Below are 26,810 nucleotides of genomic sequence, written 5' to 3' on the forward strand. Positions count from 1 at the left end.
CGGCAGCTTTGCGGCCAGTTACCGCCTAAAGAGGGCTTCTGCGCCAATACAGGAGTTTGCGCTGATATTCAGCGCAGCGGTAATGGCGGCGGTAGCCTAGTACTGTAGCCTTAGTGGGGCGCTTTAAGGTGGAGGTGCGGCCGGCCGCTTTTTCGGCGGCTGCCTGCCCGCACCTCCTTCCCCGGCCTCCTCCACCCCCCCCCCCCCCGCGGCATTGCCGGCTGCTTTCCGCGAACCCGGCACTTCTCCGTGGTGCCGGGCTCATTTGCCGGCACTATCCAGCGGCGATCTCCCCGTGGCAGGCACCTCCCCCTTAAGAGAAGGAGGAGGCCTGCAGTACCGCAGCCTGCCGCTCCGCAGTGGGTGGCGCAGCAGCGCCTAGAGCGCTGAAATTCAGTTTCAGCGCCCCAAGCGGGGGCGGGCACACCCTGGAATAGCACCCGGTTCCGACTTGGGGCGCAAAAAATGAATATCTGACGGTCGCAACTGGCTCCGCGCCCAGCGCTAACTTTTGGGCGCTAGCCAGCTGGCGGGGCCATAGTGAATTTCTAGGCCCTTGTATTTACAACCAGCTTCAACCAAATCCACCCAAAAAGACCCAGGCCCTGAAATTCCTGGGGCTCTAGAGGAAATGAGTTTTCTTTTATGCCCAGGATGGGGGTTAGGCAGGATTTGGATTGGATCCTGGTGTGGCTTGGATTGATGCACATCCCTTCCATACAGGGTGGGCCGTGGGCATATTTTACATCCACTTCCTCTATGTCAGGGGGTCGTGTCATGGGAACTCTTACAGTTGAAACTTGGGGTGCATGCCTTCGAGGCCTTCTAAAAGATCCAAACCTGCAGGGTGTTGATTACCTTTTCTAGTCAGAGTGGTTCCAGTGGGAGTGGATGAGTTTTAAAAAATGTTTTGGCTTATTTGTGTCTCTGGAGGACCCTGCTCTTTCAAGGGGGGGGGGTGGGCTCAGGCCACCCCAGTTATGCAAATGACCCTGCCCCCAGAATTTGGGATGAGGTCTCTGGTTTTGGGTGAGGAAGGGTGGGGATTGTAATCTTCTGCACTTATGCTGGCGAAGTGTGCCCCAGGAATTTCCAGGCCCTAATCTATTAGTTCCAGACTTACATCATCTCAATAACATCAAATGCCTATTAATGGTTTATTTAGAAAAATGGAATTGGTGTCATCGGGACTTCACTGGAATTAACTTTCATTGGCATTTCCTCCTAAATTCAAGGAGATTTCTGGCTCAATAAACAGTGAAATCATTAAAAAAAATTACAACAAAAACAAGGAAAACAATGGCAAACATCAGATAAACATGGTCTGTGTGATAGTGAGCTGTACACTATAGAAGAGAAGTATTTCATGGCTTTCGAAAATCGCAGTGTATGAAATGTGCAATGTTATGGAACATTACAATGCATTTTTCCTATTAGAACAGCTGCTGGGTGAACGCAACTTCATGCTGGAATCTTTCTTTCTTCAGACACTTGCTAAACTGATGTTCCATCCACAGGCTCATCGTTCTCAGACAGCAGAGGCCTTCGCTTCTCAGGGAGGTCTGTTTGTAACTTCATCCAGCGATTGGGGGGCCAGATGATGTGTGAAGCACGGGCATGAACCAGTCCAAGGGAAACCTGTAAAATGTACAACATAATCTTTTAATAGTAATGTTATCATCACATTTTGTTTTCCTCTTCGCTCTTTTAGGTCTCACTGCACTAGCTGGGAGGCTGCACGGGTGACCTGCACCCCAGCCTGTGTCGCTGCTGTAACTGGCTGCTAGGAGGTGTGACAAGACAGCACCAAAGAATGTTCCCTTACATTTCCCCTTTCCTTTCCTCTATCCCGGCCTCTGTTTCTCTTTGTTGGTATGTTTGAGATGGGATGCTCACCTAATGGATAACTGCTAGTGTGAAAACATTGAAACATCTGCCATTTTAGCTCTCTAATTACAGTAAGTTCCAGTCCAAAATCCTATAGTAAGTCTGTGGGAATGTGCAAGTGTAATGATTGGCTGGTGCCATTCATTTGCCACTGAGAACAAAATCCAACCCATTATGGTTATATTTAGATTGAATTCTAATGCTGAACGTTTAATAGAAATTTTAAAACAATACTCAGTTTGAAAAGATTTTCAATTACATGTTAATCACATTTATATTATTCATAATAATTAACTTCCATAAATATACAATTTCAGATTAGCCACTACTTAAATCTGCCAAGAATCCAGTGTATAAAATGGCAATAGTGAGTCCCCTAACCATCTGGCTAAGATAATCAGTACCTCAACCTCTGACAGAACACATTGGCAACCTGAACAACAATGAAACCATATTTTAAAACTTTAGGATAAAAATTCGGGGGCTTTACGCCACCCGTTACTGTGAAAAAGTAGCGAAAAGAGGGTGGCCGCTGCTCTTTCGACAGCTGGTGGCGGGTCTCGCGGCATCTGCCGTTTTCCGAGGCACAGCAGCGCTGCCGATAAGAGCGATGGCCATGAAAATTTGAATCAGGGAGAAGTTTTACATAGGATATACAGTACAAAAACAGGCCATTCAGCCCAACCAGTCTATGCCGGTATTTATGTTCCACTTGAGCCTCCTCCCATCATTCCTCATCTAACTCTATCAGAATAACCCTCTATTCATAAGAACATAAGAAATAGGAGCAGGAGTAGGCCATATGGCCCTTCGAGCCTGCTCCACCATTCAATAAGATCATGGCTGATCTTTTTCATCTCCACTTTCTTGCACTATCCCCATATCCCTTGATTCCCTTAATATGCAAAAATCAATCGATCTCTGTCTTGAATATACTCAACAACTGAGCCTCCACAGCCCTCTGGGGTAGAGAATTCCAAAGATTCACCACCCTCTGAGTGAAGAAATTTCTCCTTATCTCAGTCCTAAATGGACGACCCCTTATTCTGAGACTGTGACCCCTAGTTCTAAACTCCCCAGCCAGGGGAAACATCCTCCCTGCATCTACCCTGTCAAGCCCTGTAAGAATTTTGTATGATTCAATGAGATCACCTCTCATTCTTCTAAACTCAAGATAATATAGGCCTAGTCTACTCAAGCTCTCCTCATAGGACAATCCCCCCATCACAGGAACCAGTCTGTGAACCTTCGTTGCACTCCCTCTATGGCAAATATATCCTTCCTTAGGCAAGGAGACCAAAACTGTACACAATACTCCAGGTGTGGTCTCACCAGGGCCCTATATAATTGCAGTAAGATGTCTTTACTCAAATCCTCTTTTAGTAAGGGCCAAGATACCATTTACTTTCCTAATTTCTTGCTGTAACTGCATGTTAACCTTCAGTCATTCGTGTACAAGGACACCCAGGTCCCTCTGAACACCAACATTTCCCAATCTCTCACCATTTAAAAAATACTCTGCTTTTCTATTTTTCCTGCCAAAGTGGATAACTTCATATTTCTCCACATTATATTCAATTTGCCATGTTCTTGCCCACTCACTTAGCCTGTCTATATCCCCTTGAAGCCTCCTTGCACCCTCCTCACAACTTACATTCCCACCCAGCTTTGTATCATCAGCAAACTTGGATATATTGGCCTAGAAATTGAGTGGGCTTTGCGCCCATTTTGCGGCGCTAGAGGTCATTGCGCTGGACTTACAGCCGGTTCAGAAATTCCCTGGGGCCCTACCATCGGCGGTAGACCGGTTGCGCTGCGCCGGCACCGATGACGTCATCGGTGTGCGCAGCGTCCCGGTTGCCATGGTGACGGGCCCCAGCGCCGAAATTGAGTTGCGGCCGCCTCGCCCGTGGCAGCCGCAACTAAGACTCTGGCAACCGAGTCTTACAGGAGTTTGCGCCGGCGCATTAAGGTCGCGCGGCGGCCGGCCGCCTGCCCGCACCTCCCTCCCCGGACTCCTCCACCCCCCCCGCGGAACAGATGCTTCTGGGCTGCGAGCCCGGCACTTCCCCGAGGTGCCAGGCTCATTTTTGTGAAGATTTTACCGGCCAGCGGGCGGGTGCAGGCAGCTCCTCCTTAACTGAAGGAGGAGGCCTGCACTTCCCGAGCCTGCCGCACCGCATCGGGCGCCGCAGCGCCGGAATAGCGCCGCAATGCGGCAGGTAGCGCCCATTTTCAGGCGCAAACACCCTTCAGTAGCGCCGGCAGCCGTTTGGGCGCGGCGCTACTGAATTTTTGGCGCGCGCAGGGGGACTTAGCGCCAGCGCTAACTTTCCGGCGCTAAAGCCCTGGCGCGGCGCCAACTGAATTTCTAGGCCATTACATTTAATCCCATCATCCAAATCATTGATGTAGATTGTGAATAGCTGAGGCCCAAACACTGATCCTTGCGAAACCCCACTAGTTACAGCCTGCCAACCCGAAAATGACCCGTTTATCCCTACTCTCTGTTTTCTGTTCATTAACCAATCCTCAATCCATGCTAGTATATTACCCCCAAACCCATGAGCCCTAATTTTGTTTTATAACCTCTTGTGTGGCACCTTATCGAATGCCTTCTGAAAATCCAAATACACCACATCCACTGGTTCCCCCTTATCTATTCTGCTAGTTACAGCCTCAAAAAACTAACAGATTCGTCAAACACGATTTCCCTTTCATAAATTCATGTTGACTCTGCCCAATCCTATTATTATTTTCTAAGTACCCTGTTACCACGTCCTTAATAATAGATTCTAGCATTTTCCCAACTACTGATGTCAGGCTAACTGGTCTGTAGATCCCCGTTTTCTCTTTCCTTCCTTTCTTAAATAGTGGGGTTACATTTGCTACCTTCCAATCCGCGGGAACCGTTCTAGGATCTATGGAGTTTTGGAAAATGACAACCAATGCATCCACCATCTCTATAACCACCTCTTTCAAAACCCCAGGATATAGGCCATCAGGTCCAGGGGATTTATCGGCTTTCAGTCCCATTAATTTCTCCAGTACTATTTTTTTACTAATACTAATTTCTTTCAGTTCCTTATTCTCACTAGACCCTTGGTTCTCCACTATTTCCGGAAAGTTTTTTGCATCTTCTTCCGTTAAGACAGACGCAAAGTATTTGTTTAATTTCTCTGCCATTTCCTTATTTCCCATTATAATTTTTCCTGTCTCAGCCTGTAAGGGACCCACATTTACTTTCACTAATCTATTCCTTTTTACAGATCTATAGAAGCTTTTACAGCCTGTTTTTATGTCTCTCGCTATTTTACTCTCATATTCTATTTTCCCTTTCTTTATCAATTTCTTGGTCCTCCTTTGCTGAATTCTAAAATCTTCCCAATCCTCAGGCTTACTACTCTTTTTGGCAATATTATAAGCCTCTTCCTTTGATCTAATACTATCTTTAACTTCTCTTGTTAGCCACGGTTGAACCACTTTTCCTGTGGGGTTTTTGTGCCTTAAAGGAATGTACATTTGTTGTAAATTATGTATTCATTCTTTAAATGCTAGCCGTTGCTTGTTTACCGTCATACCTTGGTCTCCTTACCGTCATGTGGTTTCCCAATCTACCTTAGCCAACTCGCCCCTCATACCTACATAGTTTGCTTTGTTTAGATTTAAGACCCTAGTTTCAGATTTAGCTAAATCACTTTGAAACTCAATATAAAATTCTATCATATTATGGTCACTCTTCCCTAAAGGCCCCTTTACTACAAGATTATTAATTAACCCTTTCGTGTTGTACAATACTAGATCTAAAATAGCCTGTTCCCTAGTTGGTTCCTCAACATACTGATCTAGAAAACTATCTTGCATAAATTCGTCCTCCACACTATTACTGCAAATTTGGTTTGCCCAGTCTATATGTAGATTAAAGTCCCCCATGATTACTGTATTACCCTTGTTACATGCGCCTCTAATTTCCTGATTTATACTCTGCCCTACATTACTACTACTGTTTGGGGGCCCATAAACAACTCCCACCAATGATTTCTGCCCCTTGCTGTTTCTTGGCTCTGAAAATCAAGAAATAGAATCAGTTTGGGTAGAGCTAAGATCCTTTCTCTCTACTGTCTTTATCCCATCCTTTATTATCCGGGCTACCCCTCGTCCTTTTCCATTTTGCTTATCTCTTCTAAAAGTTAAGTATCCTGGAATATTTAGTTCCCAACCTTGGCCACCTTACAACCACATCTCCATTATGGCTATTAGATAAAACCTGTTAATTTCTATCTGCGCTATTAATTCATCTATTTTGTTGTGAATAGTTCACGCATTCAGATACTGTGCCTTTAGCTTTGACTTATTTCTATTTTTCCCTGATTTCACCTGAGTTATTCGGATCGCCAGGACACTGGTCCCAGCCTGGTTTAAGTTAAGCCTGTCCCAACGGAACAGCTCTCTCTTTCCCCTGTACTGATGCCAGTGCCACATGAACTGAAACCCCTTCCTCCCACACCACTCTTTGAGCCACGCATTTCAACCTCTAACCTGTTTGTCCCCATGCCAATTTGCGCGTGGCTCACGTAACAATCCAGAGATTATTACCTTTGGATCCTAGCTCCTTAAACTCCCTCAGCAGAACCTCATTCCTAGTTCTACCTATATCGTTGGTTCCTATGTGGACCACGACAACTGGATCCTCCCCCTCCCACTCCAAGTTTTTCTCCAGCCATGAGTAGATGTCTTTAACCCTGGCGCCGGGCAGGCAATACAACATTCGGAACTCTCGGTTGCGGCTGCAGAGAACAGTATCTATCCCCCTGATTATACTGTCCCCTACAACAACTGCATTCCCTTTCACTCCCCCCACTTGAATGGTCTCCTGCACCATGATCAGCTTGCTCATCCAACACACAGGCCTTTCCCTCATCCACACAGGCAGCAAGAATCTCATACCTGTTGGACAAGGGCAAAGGCTGAGGCTCCTCCAGCACTGCACCTGGGGTCCCCTCACCTGCCTGAGTTGCAGTAACACCCTCCTGTCTCTGACCACTAACCAGACCTGTACCTAACCTAAGGGGTGTGACTGCCTCCTGGATCAAAGTGTCCAGGTAACTCTCCCCATCGCTGATGTCCCGCAGTATCTGCACCTCAGACTGCAGTTCAAAAACACTGAGCTGAAGTTCCTCAAGATGCAGGCACCTACTGTAAAAGTGGTTGTACGGGATCACAATGCTCTCCACAAACTCCCACATGCTGCAGTTGCGGCACACCACCTGCAATGCCATCCCTGTATGACCTTGTGTATTTTTAATTAAATTTGTATTTAGGTAACTTAGTTTACAGTGTAGTCTTGTGACTACTTACTTGACCTAGGTTAAGTTATGGATACTGAAATTAAATATCTACCTATAACACAAAGCACTACAAGTAGTGTAGGCAAAATGCAGCAACTCCTTCCCCCTCTTCTCCGAATCCCCACTCTTTCCAAATTGTCAAATAAAACACTCCGTTCAAGTCCAATCCATTTCAATCCGCTTTGTGCAGATTGTCTGTGCTCTGCAGAAATATTTACTTTAATACACTAGGAGCCTCACCCAATTTACAAGTGATGACTCAGCTCCCCATCTCCTGGTGATTAGCACCTATTCAAGACAAACACTTACAGCTGACTGTCAGTTAACTGCCACTGGCAGTCAGCTTCTGTTAACTACAGTTTTTAAAGTTCTAGGTTAAAATTAAAATCTTAAACAAAATTTCACTTTTTACATCTTCTACTTACCCAATATTTACCAGAAATTCCCACTCTTTCCAAATTCCCAAATAAAACACTGTTCAATTCCACTCCGTTTAATCCTGCTCTGTGCAGACCTACTCCCTCACATGCTTATCTAACCGCCCCTTAAATGCATCTATACTATTCGCTTCAACCACTCCCTGTGGTATCAAGTTCCACATCCTCACCACTCTCTGGGTAAAGAAGTTTCTTCTGAATTCCCTATTTCATTTCTTGGTGACTCTCTTATATTGATGGCCTCTAGTTATACTCTTCCCCACAAGTGGAAACACTCTGTATCTACTCTATCAAAACCTTTCATGACTTTAAAGACCTCTATTAGGTCACCCCTCAGCCTTCTCTTTTCAAGAGAAAAGAGACCCCGCCTGTTCATCCTTTCCTGATAGGGGTACCTTCGCATTTCTGGTATCATCCTTGTAAATCTTCTCTGCACCCTCTCCAGTGCCTCTATATCCTTTTTATAATATGGCGACTAGAACTGCACACAGTACTCCAAGTGTGGTCTAACCAAGGTTCAATACAGGTTTAGCATAACTTCCCTACTTTTCAATTCTATCCCTCTAGAAATAAACCCTAGTGCTTAATTTGCCTTTTTATGGCCTTGTTAACCTGTGTCGATACTTTTAATGATTTGTGTATTTGTACTCCGAGATCCCTTTGCTTCTCTACCCCATTTAGATTCTTATTTTCCAAGTAATATGTGACTTCCCTATTTTTCTTACCAAAATGTAATACATCACATTTATCTGTGTTGAATTTCATTTGCCAATTATATGCCCATTCTGCAAGTTTATTAATGTCTTCTTGTAATTTGTTGCAGTCCTCCTCAGTATTGGCTATGCCCCCCCCCCCAATTTGGTGTCGTCTGCAAATTTAGAGGTTGTGTTTTTGATTCCAAAGTCTAAATCATTAATATAAACTCTGAACAACACCACTTCCCACCTTCTGCCACTCTGAATAGCTACCCTTTACCTCTACTCTCTGCTTTCGGACTTGAAGCTAGCTAGCTATCCATTCTGCTACTTGTCCCCTGACTCTGCATTCCCTGACCTTATTCATTAGTATATTATGTGGTACCTTACTGAAGGCCTTTTGAAAATCTAGATAAATGACATCTACTGCATTACCCTTGTCTACTCTCTTTGTTACCTCTTCAAAAAATTCAAATATGCTGGTCAAGCAAGACTTTCCCTTTTGAAATCCATGCTGACTATTTATTATTATATTTTTCCTTTCTAGATGTTCTTCTATTTTCTCCTTTAGTGGGGATTCCATTATTTTTCCTACCACCGATGTTACGCTGACAGGCCTATAGTTCCCTGGACATGTTCTATCTCCCTTCTTAAATATAGGTATTACTTTAGCTATCCGCCAGTCCTCTGGCACTACACCTTTTTCTAACAAATGACTAAATATGTGTAGTAATGCCTCTGCTATTTCTTCCCTAGATTCTTTTAAAATGCTCGGAATGCCGTCTTAATATCACCTCGCCGAACTTTGACCTTTGCGCTGAGTTCAGCGCTGGGTCCTAAGCTCGCCATGAAAACACAGCGTTCAGCAGGCTCACAGAGGTGCTGTCAGCATCTCTTAAAGGGGGACACACATCATGCAGGTAAATTTGCATTTAAGCTTTTGGGCTGGATTGTTTTGATTTTATTGAAGTAGTGGCTTGCTGCAATACATGTTAAAAGTTTTATAAGTGTGTAGTGAGTGCTGCTGGATGCTTGCAAGGCCTCGGATGGTAAAGGAAGGCTTCCGAGAAGACAGAAAATGCTGCAAATACTCAGCAAGTCAGGCAACATCCGTGGAGAAGCAGTGTTCAAGTTTCAGGTTGAGACGCTGCCTGACCTGCTGAGCATTTCATGCTGTCATTTCAGATTTAGAGCATCCGCACGCAAAGGGAAGAGGAAGACGCAGAAGAGGAAGAAGCAGAAAGAAGGATGCAACTCAGAGAGCACCTTTCTGGCCGGGATATCCGGGATGGAATCATCCGCCTGCGGTACCAGTGACCACAACCCCATTCCCCTTTCAACATTTGTCCCACAGCTTATCTTCCCTCAGTGTCCTCTTAGCCACAATGCTGTAATAAAAACCATCACAAAGCAAACTTTTCAAACCAACTTTACACATTTATTCATCCACTATGACATCAAGAAATCAACTCATCACTCTTCTGCATTCCCTTAGTGACTGTCTTGTGTGTGCCTTTGCCTGTCCTACTGATGTCATGCAGTGCTACCCCAGTGGCTGCATCATGGCTGGTGGAAGGCTGCTGACTTTCAGTGGGGGACACTGCAAATGGCCTTGCTAGCCAACCTTGAGGAGCTGGTGGCTGGGAATGTGAAATCTAGTGATGGTGTTTCTTCTTCACTCTCCTCTCTCTCTTCTTGGTCAACCACTAGCTGGACAGGCTGCATTTCTTGGGTGTGTGTAATGAGGAAGGCACAAGGGTGGAGTTGTGGTGAGGGGAGGGAGGAAAAGCAAGAGGTGCATGCAAGAAGGAGGATAACGTATGAGGATACCAGCATCTTGTATCCTTTCTGCCCCACCGCTGGTCAATGGCTCAGCCATGCCCCTGCCAAGAATGGCCTGCACCGTCTACTCCAAGGAGGTTAGGTGAGGCCAGGAATGGGAGGTGTGCCTCGAGATTGGTACAGATTGCTGGTAGCTGAGTGATTGTGGGGGGGTCGTACATTAAGAAGTGTGTGAGGCAAGTGATTTAGTTGGTAGGAAGATGGCTTTTGAAGATGCATTCACTGACCTTAATCACTGGTCTGGGGTCATGAAGCTGCTTTGGGCACTGTAGTCAGGTGATAGGCAGGGGGGTGGGGAGGGTTGACACTGCAGGCAGTGATGGCCTCCGTGACGTGGTCTCACATCATTCTTTTTGAAGGATCTCCTGGCTGTAGTGTATGTGCTTTAAGTCAGAACTACTTTTTACAGCTCCTGTATACTGTAGTACCGGCAGTGACCACACCGGTATATAAGCTGCACGCATGCCTCTGTACCCCAGTCTAGAGATTACCCTCCTCCAGTAAAGACCTGTTATTTGTTTATGTACAGCATCCGTGTAATTATTTATCCACTGAACCACAGATCTAACAGTGGCGACGAGTGTCGATGCGAATCTACCTGCAACATTAAAAAAAAAGCCAAGTCCAGGAACACGGGCGTCGACCGCGAGCAACCGCCCAGCAGTCAGGCAGAGACCCAACTTCGCTGGGGAGGCTGTAGAGAGCCGGGCTTGGTTCCCCAGCCACAACGAGCAGTAAGAGACCGATGACAGGTCCAGAGCAGACCCTTCCCGAGCAGCGGCGGCTGGAGCCGACCGACGGCAGAGAGAGAGAGCCGAGCAGCGTCGACGGGGTAAGAAAGAGGGTGAAGAGAGCAGGGCGCAGCCGGGGGTTGATCACCGAGCGGCGTCGAGGAAAAATACTGCAAACCGGAGAGAGGGTAAGAAACAGCCGGGTTCTAGACTGAGCGGCGTCGACAATATCAGGAGAAGAACACGCAGAGCACAGCCAGGGATCACGGGCTGATCAGGGTCCGTGGGGCGAAGCAAGGGGAGACGCCACTGAGCCGCGGAGAAGCAGGGAGAGCGCGGGAGACGCCATTGAGCCGCGGAGAAGCAGGGAGAGCGTGGGAGGTGCCATTTTGCGAAGCCGCAGCGGAGAAGACGGGCGAGCGCGGGAAGGAAGGAAAGCGCGGGAGACGCCATTTTGTGCCAGCGGAGAAGAAGGGGAAGCGCGGGAGGCACCATTGGTGATAGTTAACGCACAACCAAGGATGCCGAAGAGTGGCAGTATCTCTACGTTCGACAATGAAGTCGAAGATTGGGCGACATATGTGGAACGTATTGAGGTGTACTGCAGGGCGAATGAAGTGCCAGATGCTAATAAAGCACTGGTTCTGTTAAATTCCATGGGTGCAAAAACTTATGGGTTACTGCGAAATCTAATAACCCCAGAGAAGCCGGTAAACAAGAATTTTGAAAGCATAGTAGAAATCCTACAGGACCACTTAAACCCCACACCACTGCTGATAGCAGAACGATTTAAGTTCCATAAAAGGAACCAACAAAAAGACGAAAGCAATGCTGAGTACCTAACAGAACTGCGCAAGCTATCGAAATACTGCAAGTTTGGAGCGGGACTAGCAGACACGTTAAGGGACAGGTTTGTGTGTGGGCTACAAAGTGAAGGAACCCAGAAACGGCTTCTATCAGAAAAGGACCTTACGCTGGACAAAGCTTTCAGTATGGCAGTATCACACGAAGCAGCCGCAAGGGGCGCTGCAGAGATACAATGGAGACCGCAAGAATATGGCACCAACGAAATGACCTATGGAACAGGGAAGTGCTATCGCTGCGGCAGAACAACACATGACCAGAAAGATTGTTGGTTCAAGGACCAAGTGTGCAGACAGTGTGGGAAAGCAGGACACATAGCAAGAGTCTGCAGGTCTGGGAAGAAAACCAACAGTAAGAAATCTCCACAGGAGAAGTACAAAAAGGTACACCAGGTGATGGACAGTGGTTCAGACGAACAGAAAAGTGACACAGACTCCGGAAGCAAGGAGCTGGGTTGTCTGAAACTACATAATGTAACCGAAATGGAGGATCACCAGACTATCTGGGTTACACTCAAGATAGACGGAGTCCAAGTGGAAATGGAATTGGACACTGGGTCAGCTCTAACAGTCATAAATCAAAGAGACTACAAGCGGCTATTTTCACATATACCCTTGAAAGCTACAGAGATTGTCTTGAAGATGTATACGGGGCAAAAAGTCTACCCCAAAGGAAAAATAAGGGTGAAAGTGACATATAAAGGTCAGGAAATACCTAAAATGGATATATATGTATTGCCAAATGGAGGACCACCACTGCTAGGACGTGAATGGATCCGGAAGATACATTTAGATTGGCATTCCATACAGGCACTGAAGGTGGAGGCCAAAAAGGATGACGACGTCACACCTGGACGACTGTCAAAAATGCTAACTGACGCAAAAGAAGTGTTCCAGGAGGGACTTGGAACACTAAAAGGAATAACAGCAACAATTAAAATAGAGGATAATGCAAGCCCAAAGTTTCTGAAGGCCAGACCAGTGCCTTATGCGATCAGACCAGCGGTTGAAGCAGAGCTGGAAGGGTTGGAACGTTCAGGAGTACTGTCCAAAGTGGACTGGAGCGAGTGGGCTACACCCATCATTCCTGTAATGAAGAGGTCGTTGAGTAGTACGCCTGGGGAACCAAAGAAGGTCCGCATCTGTGGGGATTTTAAGGTGACAGTAAACCCAGTCCTTCACACGGTGCAATATCCGCTTCCACGAATTGAGGATATTTTCGCCTCGCTATCTGGTGGTAAACACTTCACCAAAATTGATCTAGCCCAGGCGTACTTGCAAATGGAGGTAGAAGAAGCTTCGAAACATTACCTTACGATCAACACCCATAAATGTCTCTATCAATACAACCGGCTGGTGTTTGGAGTAGCCTCGGCTCCGGCTATCTGGCAAAGGGCGATGGATCAGGTCCTGCAAGGGATTCCAGGGACCCAGTGTTATTTGGACGACATCTTGGTCACGGGCGAAAATGACAGTGATCACCTCACTAACTTGGAGAAGGTGCTCGACAGATTAAAGGAATATGGGCTACGAGCTAATCGCCACTAGTGCGAGTTTTTCCAGAAACAGATCTCGTATTGCGGCCACGTCATCGATGAAGAGGGGTTACATAAGTCCCCTGACAAGATTGAGGCAGTAGTCAAGGCTCCAGCACCGGGAAATGTGTCACAACTGAGGTCGTTCCTCGGGCTGGTAAACTATTACCACAAGTTCTTACCAGATTTGTCTACGGTATTATACCCGCTGAACACCCTACTGCAAACAGGGGTATCATGGAAGTGGGATGACGAACGTAGACGAGCTTTCCAGAAGTGTAAAGAATTGATCACATCAAAAGAGGTGTTGGCCCATTTCAACCCAGCACTACCAATTCGTTTGGCATGTGATGCATCACCCTAGGGCATTGGAGCGGTGCTGTCGCAGAAATTCCCAGACGGGTTGGAGAGGCCAGTAGCCTTTGCGTCTCGGTCACTAACCTCAGCCGAGCGCAACTACGCCCAGACTGACAGGGAGGCCCTCAGCCTAGTATGGGGAGTAAAAAAATTCAACCACTATCTGCATGGACAGAAGTTCACCTTGCTGACTGACCACCAACCACTTGTCTCCATCTTTAATCCTAAGAAGGGCGTGCCAGTAATGACTGCACAGCGGTTACAAAGATGGTCCCTGTTTCTAGGGGCGAATCAATATGAAATAGAATATAAAGGCACGAGACAGCATGGGAACGCTGATGGGCTATCGCGCCTGCCACTGCCTACTGTGGAGGAAGCACCAGCAGTGGACCCTATCGAGATATTTTATTCGTCGATAATTGAACGATTGCCAGTAACAAACGCGGATATGGAGGAGACCCGCAATGATCCGACGCTGTCACGGGTATATGAATTGACGGTGAGGGGATGGCCAACACATGGCGACTCACTGTTGCCAGCATTCTCATCCAGAAGAGAACAGCTGTCAGTATGCCAGGGGACAGTGATGTGTGGATCCAGAGTGGTGATTCCACCCAAGTTAAGGGAGAGAGTGCTAAATGAGCTACATGAAGGTCATCTGGGGGGAGTGAAAATGAAAAGCCTAGCTAGGGCTTATGTGTGGTGGCCGGGAATCGATCAACAAATCAAAGACCTAACTAAGAGCTGCTTAGGATGCCAGAAGGTCCAAAATGCACCACCACATGCCCCTCTACACCCATGGGAGTGGCCCTCCTCTCCATGGCAACAGGTGCACATTGATTTCGCTGGTCCATTCATGGACTCAATGTTCTTAATAGCAGTGGATGCTCATTCAAATTGGCCTGAGGTGATAAAGATGTCTTCAACCACTACAGAGAAAACGATTGCAGTCCTACGGACCATATTTGCCAGAAACGGTTTGCCAGAGCAGATCTGCTCTGATAATGGACCACAGTTTGTGTCCGACGAGTTCCAAAAATTCATGAAAAGGAATGGGGTAAGGCATTACACATCCGCCCCATATCATCCAGCCAGCAATGGATTGGCTGAGAGGTTCGTACAAACCTTTAAGGCGGCGATAAAGGCCATGTGCGACGAGGAAATTCCACTACAGCATAAGATGGACAATTTCTTATTAGCCTACCGAAACGCGACACATGCAGTTACCAACCAGACCCCGGCCATGATGTTCTTTAACCGAAGGTTGAGATCTCGTCTGGACTTGCTCAGACCAAATGTGCGAAGAAATGTTGAGGACAAACAATTCCAGCACATCAACGAGAAGCCGACAAGGAGCTTCAATGTAGGGCAACCAGTCTTGGCCCGGGACTATCGAACAGAGAAGTGGCAACCCGGAACGATATGTACAAGGCAGGGGCCATTAATGTACACAGTGGATGTCGGGGAGAACATTGTGAGACGCCACGTCGATCAGATCTTAGCATCACAGGAATGCGTCAACCCCATGTCTCGAGTACCGGGGGATGAACCCGACATACCGGTAGCATCTACTTCAGACCCAGTAGCAGTGGAACCCAATGAACTACCCGATGAAAGGGGGTCAGAATCGCCTCTGCACCAAGAACAAGAACCTCCGGAAAGGCGCTATCCCGAAAGGGTCAGGAAGCCGCCCCAAAGACTGAATCTATAAATGGACTTTTGTTATTGAATGTACATGTAAAAATATAATTGTTATTTGAATATTAAGGGGGTATTATTAATCTAAAAAGGGAGGAATTGTAGTGTATGTGCTTTAAGTCAGAACTACTTTTTACAGCTCCTGTATACTGTAGTACCGGCAGTGACCACACCGGTATATAAGCTGTGCGCATGCCTCTGTACCCCAGTCTAGAGATTACCCTCCTCCAGTAAAGACCTGTTATTGTTTATGTACAGCATCCGTGTAATTATTTATCCACTGAACCACGGATCTAACACTGGCCCCTGTGGGTAGAGGGCCTCTCTTGCAGTGTTGAACCCCTGCACAAAGCTGAAGTGCTGCGTGCGAGACTCTGGGTGCCCCTTCCTTGGCTTGTTGAGCGTTTTGTGTTAGTGCTGAAGCGGTTTTCCCATTTTTTTGAGGTTTGAAAGGGAATTCAGCTTTAAGAGCTGAAGACTCCCATTTGGGACTTTTTTTAATGTTCATTTTATTTTTAAAGGCAGTAGGAGCTAAAAACTGCATTTTTTCCATCATTTTAATTTTGATCAGTTCAAAAGGCATTGCCCTTTTAATGTCCCACAATGCTGAGCGAACTCATTGCCTCATTTCCAGAGGCTGTTGGAAGATGGAATACCGCTTCTGGACGCCAACTTCACTACTGATGCCTGCGCTAACGCCACCAGGATAGCATTACACGGTGAGTTAGCCCTGGGCTAAAAATCTTTAGTCTGCAGTGCGAATTTTTCTCTTCTACTGCTGCAACCATTTTCAGCGGCCGTTTACCCGTGACACAGGCAACTTTCGTGGTGGCCACAAATTTCTAGGCCCAAATCTGTAGCAGCACCCTTGCTATAACAACATTTTTCGTATGGTTCTTAAAGTCAGCCTTATAAAAGAAGTTTTATGGAGCATCATAAATGAAAATGTCTGCCCTGTTAACTGGGGACCACAACTGAGGTCTTTCCAAGTCTTGTGGCCGGTTATTCACAAAGAAGTAGATGAAAACCAATTCTGAGGTGCAGCAATTACACACATCTCACTTCCTACATTCGCCCATTAACTATTACAAGAATACCTACTAACCTTTATATATATATATATATCACCAGCAAAAGTGGATGCACACAGATCTTAGAGCACCAGGGCTGAAAGGGACCCATATGTTTCTCCCTTACTAAATATTGACTGAAATTGGTTCCAAATACAGGATGTCAGTACTGGGGAGTGGAACATTTATCTACTTTAATACTTAGCGCCAGCATCAAACATTCTCAATTTTGGAATGCCCTTCAAATTTACCCTAAAAATGTATTTCAACCTCAAGCTACTATATCACTGGATGTTTTAATTTCCTTTCAACTTTCATCCTCTGAGAGAGTCTGCAATTCTGTGCCAAATTAAGGGAAGTTTTGTAGTATGGATTTATGCCCATTCGAAGTTGGATTACGGCTGCCCATAGCCATTTCACTTAAGACCCTTACTGACACCTAAAAGAGGACATTTGTATTTCATAAATCTGGCAGGATACAAACCTAGAACCAAAGAACCATCAGGTGGCTGGGGGAGGAGGGTAGTGGAATTTCACTATTTTATATTCGAGACTACCTTTTCACTAAAATTAGCAAAGACAGGAATGCTAGTCCCTGGTACTGATGCACTTAGTCTAAAGTGTTATTAAAACTTTTTTTTTAATCCACAAAATTTGGTGCTGTGGCTGTCGTCAGATATCAACTATCATAACTTGCATGATATGATAAATGATACTGCACATTCAGAGAGAATGTGCTGTCTGAACTGCATTTATCTGATGGGCACCTCTAAATCTTAAATGATTTGAACTTAGGCTAATTGAAGGTATTCACAAATAAGCTCAAAATTACTATTATTTGAATCATCCTATTTTCAGATTAAGTTTATTGCCAGACTGCCCTGTTAATCTAGTTCAGTAATCTTGTTCCAGACCAGCATATTTACAGTTAAAATTCTAATTATTGTACAGCTGTGATTGTTTCAACATTTTCATTTTTACTTTAGTGATTATTTTATAACATATATCATTTCTATGTAATTAGCAAATTGTCACTCATTATGCCTGCCGTTAACACATTACAATCATTAATTCTTCAGCAAGGCCATAAGAATGGAGAGTCCTGGCTCAGCAGTACCTGATACCAATCAGAAGCAAGCAGAGACACTTAAAAGCCATCTCCACCAACTCCACAGTAGAGATTGGCATGGATTTTCCAGGGCCTGTGACCACGTATGCTGCCTAAGTGCCTCGAAAGATTATTTTTGGCCCCTTTAAAAATGTTTACATCTTTTTTTCAAAAAGTGTAATTTTTGTTTTAAATGTTTAATTAAATTGTATTTTAATTCATTTTAAAGTGTGACGACTTATTTTTATTAAGATAGTGTGAAAATGTATTTTTTATGTGATTTCTAATATGGTTATGGGGATTCCGTACGTTAATGGAATCCCCATAAGCAGAATGGGAATCCACCTTTTTGAGTGGTTGGGCCAGCCCACGTGATCCCAGGGATGCTTGTGTACGCCTGCAAGCCCAGGAGCGCGAGTCTTCATAGGTCTGGGGCCATTAGGTAAGTATGGATTTTACTTGCGGTTCGGAGGCATTCGCTCGCGGGAAATCTCCGACCGCAATTTCAGGTCCAATATATTTTTTAAAAAGCAAGTCTATGTATTAGTTTGCAGTTATACTGCAGGTACCCGTCTCAGATCTGGGAAGTGTGATGCACAGGCACCAGACTGTACTTATAATGCAAGCTGAGCAGCCATCCACATTGCAGTAAAATCAACCTCAATGGAACTTGCACATGCATGTTTGGGCACGAGTGTGCTCACAACATTAAAATAAATCCATACACAGTTTTTAAAAGTTCCCAATTAATATTACAGTGGTGTGATCTCAAATAGATTTGAGAAAGTTCCCTTGCAGGCGGTTTCACACTGTGTGGCTTTACAGTGCTGGCGCATCACATTGGGATCTTGCCTCCAACTTATACTGCCACTTTCACCTCAAAACACATCCAAATAAATTTATATTGACACAGAAGTGCCAATATAACTGCAGATTTAACCTCATCTTATGATTCAGATGTTGATTATAAAATGAAGTTTCACTCTTGCAGTTTATGATTATCATCTAGGAAATCTTGATGAGGTTATTGCCTGGTAATAACTCCTGGGTATCCATTATTCCCTGCAGAATTGATGGAATCCTGACTGATATAAAACAACAAAAACAAAACAGATTATGCTCCCTACTTCCATCCTCCCATTCAGTAGGTTGTTGAAATCTAATTAGAACGTTTATCCCACAAAAAACAGTTGAATGCCATATTAATGTCGTTGTTTTTATTAGAAAGCTTTAGAACTGCAGAGTCTCTGCTGCAATTTGTCCATATTTTGTTGAAGGCTTTAGATTCAAATGGAACTGAAATACTGGCAATGGAAAGTAACAGAACTCCAGCTAATCACCTTTGTTTCGTTAGATGTTCAGCTTGGAATATATATGTATTGCAGAAATAGTCTGTGTGCTGGAGTTAAAATACTTAACGCATTGTCATAGTACACATCAAAAACAGAATGTTTACATCACAAAATTGCATCTGCAGCCCCCAAAGAATAGCATTAGAAGAATTTAGCTATTCCACTCTGAACATTCTTTTGCAAAATAAACTGAAGAACATAAACACGACCGTCTTTAAATTCTGCCTCAAGGACATTTCTAATTAGTCATGTTCCCAATTACACTTTTAATCTGATGTCGTTTTAGATTAATGACAATTCAGATTACCTTTTGTAGTGTAAACATATTAATGCAAAGGAGATTAGGTTTGCACTACTCCAACATGCAGCATGACATTGAAGTGACATTCAAACATATCCTTTCAGCAACATTTATACAGGAAACTGTGAATAACATGAATTAGCTTTTACTATCTTGGTTAAACTTCTGGAAACTGGATAAGATTATATTGTACTCAAAGTAAAAATAGCAGTTCACAGTTTATCCACAGAATACTGAAAAATAAGATACTCTTTATGGTTCCTCATATATTAATACTTCTAGGGCATATTTATTCAACTTTAAAAATGCAAAGAATATCAATTCCACAGATGTTATGTGATTGAAAAAACATATTTCAAATGTTACCAAGGAAATTCAATTATTCTGAATTTATCCTTTTTTCCCCCAAACATGATGTAACTACAGCTTGGACAAAAGTTGGGTTTATAAATTCGTTTTTGCATATTCTGTGTGCACCTTGAAAAATTGTTTTATACCAAGCCCTCGAGTATTGTCACTTTGTAAGTAGGCTTTAGCTCGGATTTGAACCCTGTCCACTGGGCAGGAATGGTGCGGGCGAGTTGCTAAATGGCAGCCGGATGGAAGCCATTGTGTTCCCACCCCTGCCATTTTAACTGCCAGAATTCCTGCAGCATGGAGACTGCCCATGACAGACAGGCTTGTTAATTAAAATATGAAAGTCACAGCCTGATGACGTCACCAGTGCAGTGATGCAATTTTAACGTGAAATTGCACGAGGCCCACATGGTACCAAAGCCGCCAGCTAAACCTAGTGGCAGGGAGTGAGAGTGGCCAGAAGAGGCCACAGTAAGTTTCATTTTAAAAATGTTCAGGAGGATTCCTTGTGAGACAAAAGCAGGAGTACTCCTCTGGGCCCCGCAAGGAATCCTTGGGCCTCCCCAGCCTCGCCTTCTTTCTCCCTCCCAATTCCCGGCAGCTCTTTTGATAAACCTCTGCCCCCAGCACAAACGTTATGTCAGGGATCATTACATTGGGTCCCCAGTGGTATCGCCCTCCAGCTAGATTCCTCCACTCTCACCCGCTGGCTTTTACAGCACTCACTCCCAGCTTCGGGCGGAAGACAGTGCAGACAAATTTAAATGAGTCCCGGGAGTTAAAATGGTCTGGACCTCACGCCAAGGAATCTGGGGCAGGGACAGGACACCTGCCCATGCCAAGTTAAAATCAGGGCTTTACTGTTTCAGAGACATGGTCAGACCTCCTGCAAACTACTTGTAATGTTGTAACAACAATGTTTAACTCTCTCCACATAGTCTGCGATGCATCCACATCCGACAAACCTAAAATTGGAATCAGGAAAATTTCAACAGCACGGTTGGAATAGACTTGCTTTTTCCTTTTTCTTCTACTAAACATTTCCAGGTGTTATCTTAAGGTGGCTGAATTGAAAAGAATTAATAACAAGTGGTAATGTTGCCGGGATATTCATCTGCTAAATAAATGAATACACAACAGTGTAATAATTGCTTTATAATAGCCCATTGCTGGGGAAATAGGGGATATATCTGTTTACCTCTCCAATCTATCCAAATGAACACGTTATACTAAAGAAAGTCATTATAGCTCCATTTGGGGTGCTAACTTTTAAAAGTTGAGAAAATTAGTGCCAGGCGCTAATGTTCTTCAACTTTAAAAAAATTCAGTTTTGCGCTCCAGGAAGGAAATGGTGTGCTAAATCAAGCGCTCCACTTCATTCCTGGAGCTCAACAGGCAGAAGGCGGGGCGGTAGGTGTGCAGTGCTACACAATGGGCCATGCAGCACTGCCGCGTTGGAAGGCTCCTTCACTCCCCTTAAAGGAAAGGGCCATCGCTGCAGGCTCTGCAAGGAAAAAACTTACCTGGTCCCCAACAGTAGCCGCGAGATGGCTCGATCAGCTCAGTGCAGTGCAGCAGAGTGTCGGGCTGATCAATGGCTGGCAACAGAATTTAAAAAAAACGCAAAGAGCATTTCAGATTTTTTTTTAAACTTACCTCGGCCACCTCGCCTTTAAGTATCGCCCCCGAAGCGCCGGGCCTCCCGATCAACGCTGCCTGCAGCTGTTGGTGTCATTGCCTGGCAATGCTGCAGGGGGCGGAAATTAATTTTGGGTCCGGGGCGCTACCGGGGTGATGCGCAGCTGGGTGATGTCACAATCTCTGGGCGATCGTGGCGCTAGGGGTTACCACTGCCGTAAACTGCCAGGTGAATTTCGCGGGCGGCGGTAACATCGCTGTGCCTGAGCAGTAAGTCCTTAGCGCCCCGTTATTGCCCCCCGGAGGCGCTAAGGCACCAAATTTCTAGCCCACCGTTTTAAAGATATTTAACTTAACTGTGTGTGATTTGGTTACCTTTTAAATAGTCTTTCCCCTGTAACTGGAAATACAACAACAACCTGCATTCATTTAATGCCTTTAACATAGGAAAACATCCAAAGGCGCTTCACAGGAGCGTAATTAGACAAAATTTAACATCGAGGCAAAGAAAGAGATATTAGGAGGATTGACTAAAAGCTCGGTCAAAGAGGTAGATTTTAAGGAGGGTCTTAAAGGAGGAGAGCATGGTGAAGAGGCTCAATTCCTCAGATAATGAAGCAGCCCTTGCCCGCATGCAGCAAGACCTGGACAACATGTAGGCTTGGGCTGATAAGTGGCAAGTAACATTCGCGCCACACAAATGCTAGGCAATGACCATCTCCAACAAGGGAGAGTCTAACCACCTCCTCTTGACATTCAATGGCATTATCATCTTCGAATCCCCACCATTAACATCCTGGGTGGGTCACCATTGACCAGAGACCTAACGGGACCAGCCACATAAGTACTGTGGCAACAAGAACAGGTCAGAGGCTAGGTATTCTGCGGTGCGTAACTCACCTCCCGACTCCCCAAAGCCTTTCCACCACCTACAAGGCACAAGTCGGGAGTGCGATGGAATACTCCCCACTTGCCTGGATGAGTGCAGCTCCAACAACACTCAATAAGCTCGACACCATCCAAAGCAAAGCAGCCTGCTTGATCGGCAACCCGTTCACCACTTTAAATATTCACTCCCTCCTCCACCGGCGCACCACTGCACTGTCTGCAGTGTGTACCATCTACAAGATGCATTGCAGCAACTTTGACAGCACTTCCCAAATGCGTGGCCTCTACCACCGAGAAGGACAAGTGCAGCAGGCGCATGGGAACACCACCACTTCCGAGTTCCCCTCCAAGTCACACACCATCCTGACTTGGAAGTATATCGCGGTTCCTTCATCATCGCTGGGTCAAAATCCTGGAACGCCCTACTTAACACCACAGTGGGTGTACTTTCACCACACAGACTGCAGCGGTTCAAGAAGCAGCTCATCACCACCTTCTCAAGGGCAATTAGGGATGGGCGATAAATGCTGGCCATTCCAGGCCGCCTATATCCAGTGAATGAATCAAGGAATTTAAAAAAAAGGCAGAGAAGTTTAATGAAAGATTTCCAGAGCTTAGGGCTGAGATGGCTGAAGGCATGGCCTCCAATGGGGGGACAAAGGGAATGGTGAATGCATAAGAGGCCAGAGTTGGAGAAACACAGAGTTTTTGGAAGGCTGTAGGGCTGGAAGAGGTTAGAGAGATAGGGATGAGCGAGGCCATGAACAGATTTGAACATGAGGATGAGAATTTTAAATTTGAGGTGTTAGGGAATCAGGAGTTAATGTATGTCAGTGAGCACAGCAGTGATGTCATGGATGAGCAGGACTTGGTGCGGATTAGAATATGTAGCAGATTTGGAGAAGCTGAAGTTATAGATGGTGGAGGATAGGAGGCTGGCAGAAGAGCATTAGAATAGTCAAGTCTGGAGAAGACAAATGCATGGATGAGGGTTTTGGCAGCAGGATAAGCTGAAGCAGTGGTGGAGACGGGCGATGTTATGGAGGTGGAAGTAAATGGTCTTTGTGATGGAGAAGATACAAGGCTGGAAGTTCAATTCAGAGTCAAATAGGACGCCGAGGTTCTAAACAGTTGGTTTCAACCTGAGACAGTGGCCGGGAAGTGGGGTGGATTTGGAGGCGAGAGTGCGGAGTTTGAGGTGCAGGCCAAAGACGATGGCTTTGGTAGTCCCAATGTTTAACTAGAGAAAATTATAGATCATCCAGCACTTGATGTTGGACAAGTAGGCTGACAATACAGGAGCAATGGAGGGGTCATGAGAGGTGGTGGAGAAGTAGTGTCGTCAGTGTACATGTGAACACTGGCCCCATGTATTCCAATGACTTTGCTGAGGGGCAGCAGGTGGATGAGGAATAGGAGGGGGCCAAGAATAGACTCTTGGAGGACTCCAGAGGTAACGGTACAGGGGTGCGAATAGAAGCCATTATTGGCGAAGCTCTGGCTAAAATTGGGTAAGTTAGAGGGGAACCATGCAATGGTACTATCACTCAGCTGAACAATGGATGGTGTGGTCGACTGTGCCAAAGGCTGCAGAGAGGTTGAGAAGCATGAAGAAGGACAATGAACCATGGTCACAGTCACAGAAAATTATATTTGGGACTTTAGGGCTGTCTTAGTGCTGTGGTAGGGGTTGAAACCTTATTGGAAAGATTCGAACATGGAGTTGCGGGAAAGATGGGCATCAATTTGAGAGGTGAAAAAACGTTCAAGGACCTAAGAGAAGAAAGGGAGGTTGGAAATGGGGTGATAATTTGCAATGACAGTGGGTTCAAAGGTGGGTTTTTTTGATGACAGGGGTGATGATGGCAGTTTTGAAAGACAGGGAGACAGTAACTGAGGAGAGGGAACCATTTACAATGTTAGCTAGCAAGGGGGGCCAGAAGGGAAGGTGGATTGTCAGCAGTTTAGTGGGAATATGGAGTTGAGTGAGCATGAGTTGAGTCTCATGGACAAGATGAGCTCAGAGAGGGCATGAGGGAAGATAGGAGAGAAACTGGAGAAAGATGCAGTTTCAGGGCTAGGACAGGGGGCAAGTTTAGCATGTGGGCAAGGGGAGGGGCGGTGGTATGCAGCAGAGGCAGCTGAATCAATGATCTCAATCTAAGTGACAAATATGCCCATAAGCTCCTCGGATGTTGTTGGAGGTGAGGGTGGAGGGGACAGGAAGAGGGGTTTAAGGAGATGGGTGGTAGTGGAGAAAAGAAGCCGGAGGTTATCTTTGCATTCTAGGAAATCTGTAAATGTTAGTGTAATACAATAACAACAACTTGTATTTATATAGCGCCTTTAACGTAGTAAAACGTCCCAAGGCGCTGCACAGGAGTATTATAAGACAAAAAATTTGACACCGAGCCACATAAGGAGAAATTAGGGCACGTGACCAAAAGCTTGGACAAAGAGGTAGGTTTTAAGGAGCGTCTTAAAGGAGGAAAGAGAGGTAGCGAGACGGAGAGGTTTAGGCAGGGAATTCCAGAGCTTAGGGCCTAGGATACAGAAGGCACGGCCACCAATGGTTGAGTGATTATAATCAGGGATGCTCAAGAGGGCAGAATTAGAGGAGCGCAGATATCTCGGGGGGTTGTGGGGCTGGAGGAGATTATAAAGATAGGGAGGGGCGAGGCCATGGAGGGATTTGAAAACAAGGATGAGAATTTTGAAATCGAGGCATTGCTTAACCTGGAGCCAATGTAGGTCAGCAAGCACAGGGGTGATGGGCGAACGGGACTTGGTTTGAGTTAGGACACGGGCAGCCGAGTTTTGGATGACCTCAAGTTTACATAGGGTAGAATGTGGGAGGCCAGCCAGGAGCGCGTTGTAATAGTCAAGTCTAGAGGTAACAAAGGCATGGATGAGGGTTTCAGCAGCGGACGAGCTGAGACAAGGGTGGAGACAGGCGATGTTACAGAGGTGGAAATAACTTAGTTATGCTGCGGATATGTGGTCGGAAGCTCATTTCAGGGTCAAATATGACACCAAGGTTGCGAACAGTGTGGTTCAGCCTCAGGCAAATACAGGCAAATTTCTGTGACAACCCTGCATTTATATTTCATTTTGTTGCTGTTATGTCATGTACTTTTTCATTGCTCATTATATTAATGTTTAATTGAAATATAATTTATGAAAAATTAGCCTGGTGCCACGTTAATTTAGTTTCAATTTCATCAGCATAATTTAACTCTGGAAATGTAATTATAATGCAAAATTGCAAAATAGATTTCAACACACACGATAGCATAAAATAATGCAGTGGAGTAATAGTCTCCAGCAAATTTAATTTTTTTAAATGTTCTATATTCAAACATGAATTTTTATATGGTTAATTGGTTGAAACCTAACATCTTATATTTGTTTTTCAAAGTTATATTGTGCTGATAAACAGAAGATATATGTACTGTATATTGTAATTAAATGAAGATAAAGATTACAGCAAAATGACTCAAACTCAGACACTGTTTTATATTTACACTTTTCCCCTTTTTCTTCATATTTGTTGACACTGTTTACATTTTAAAAATCTCCTCCGTTTTGTACTAATTTTGTCCCAGCCCCTTCTCCTAAAGCCAATAGCTACTTGCGATGGTACAGTTCAACAGACGCTGGACACCTTCTGGTAACTCGCCCAAGTAACCATTCTTCATGTGTGACAGCAAGCAATCAAATGGAGGTGGTGGGGCAGAAGCATCAAAACCAAAGAAAATTCTATCCTCACTCGGAATTCACATGCATGCATTTTCCAGCAGGGTTCTTGGATAGCAAGCAGGAGTGAGAACCTTGTGATATTTTCCTGCCCTTAGCTCAAGGGCATTGAGCCCAATCGTATTTTACTTAATCACTGTGCAACCTGAGATCAGCAAACCGGCATAGGAACATTTACCTGCCTTTGCTTCATATCCCTTGATGCCCTTACCTAACAAAAATTTATCGATTTCAGTCTTGAAAATTTTAACTGACTCAGCAACCACAGCTTTTTGGTTCCAGATTGTCACCACTCTTTCTGTGAAAAATTGCTTCCTAATTGGCCTAGCACTAATTTTAAGATTATGCCCTCTTGTTCTGGATAACCCCAGCAGAAGGTAATTATGTTTAGCATTAAATTAATCACCTTTATCACATTTGGCACTTTGGTCTGCAGTGCGGTTTTATCACAGCTTCTGAGACTGCATTGTCCGAACCTCATTGATACAGAAGTTCACTTCTTTCTCACATTTTTTGCTTTACTTACCTTCTCCTGGCAATCCCAACAGCATAATGGCACACAGATCCTGTGATCCAATTACCTGCAGGTGTGCGTCCCTTTAAATAATGCTTCAGTGGCTCGGTGAAGACCAATCCCACGAGTTTTTACTGGTGGGTTGGGCGCTGGGCAGGATTTCTGTGATTTTTGTATTAAAACGGCATCAGAGTCCTAACTATACCACAGGACTCTAATTTGCATGTATTCACAAGGCCTCTGCCTTCGTCTGGTGGGCACCTTGGCCGACAAAAAATAATGTGCACTTAAAATGGCGGCCGGCGAGAAGACAGCAGTAAGTGCGCTGCAGCAATTTTAACCACCTGCCCAAGCTGTTCCCGCTGGGTGGGTAGGGTTAAAATGGCCTCTTGGAAATACAAAATAAAAACAGAAAATACTGGCAATACAAAGC

At 45.1% G+C, this 26,810-nt stretch overlaps 1 protein-coding gene and 1 long non-coding RNA gene across 4 annotated transcripts in view; one reads left to right on the top strand and one right to left on the bottom strand.

Moving 5' to 3' along the window:
* Positions 1-207: 207 nt before the first annotated feature.
* The window catches only part of immp2l (inner mitochondrial membrane peptidase subunit 2), a 741,977-nt gene continuing 715,374 nt past the window's right edge, over positions 208-26,810 (bottom strand). For all 3 annotated transcript variants that reach the window (XM_086009124.1, XM_086009122.1, XM_086009123.1), the window contains one exon: positions 208-1,638. In XM_086009124.1, the coding sequence (XP_085865250.1) occupies positions 1,495-1,638 (144 nt within the window). In that variant the 3' untranslated portion in view covers positions 208-1,494. The remainder of the gene's footprint in view (positions 1,639-26,810) is intronic.
* Positions 15,895-17,792, top strand: LOC147106215 (uncharacterized). The gene is made up of 2 exons (XR_015081473.1): positions 15,895-16,112; positions 17,543-17,792. It is a non-coding gene; the product is annotated as an uncharacterized LOC147106215 (long non-coding RNA).

Source organism: Somniosus microcephalus, chromosome 16 (assembly GCF_052327205.1).
Source record: "Somniosus microcephalus isolate GS21.2 chromosome 16, FLI_Smic_1.0, whole genome shotgun sequence".
Taxonomy (NCBI): Eukaryota; Metazoa; Chordata; class Chondrichthyes; order Squaliformes; family Somniosidae; genus Somniosus; species Somniosus microcephalus.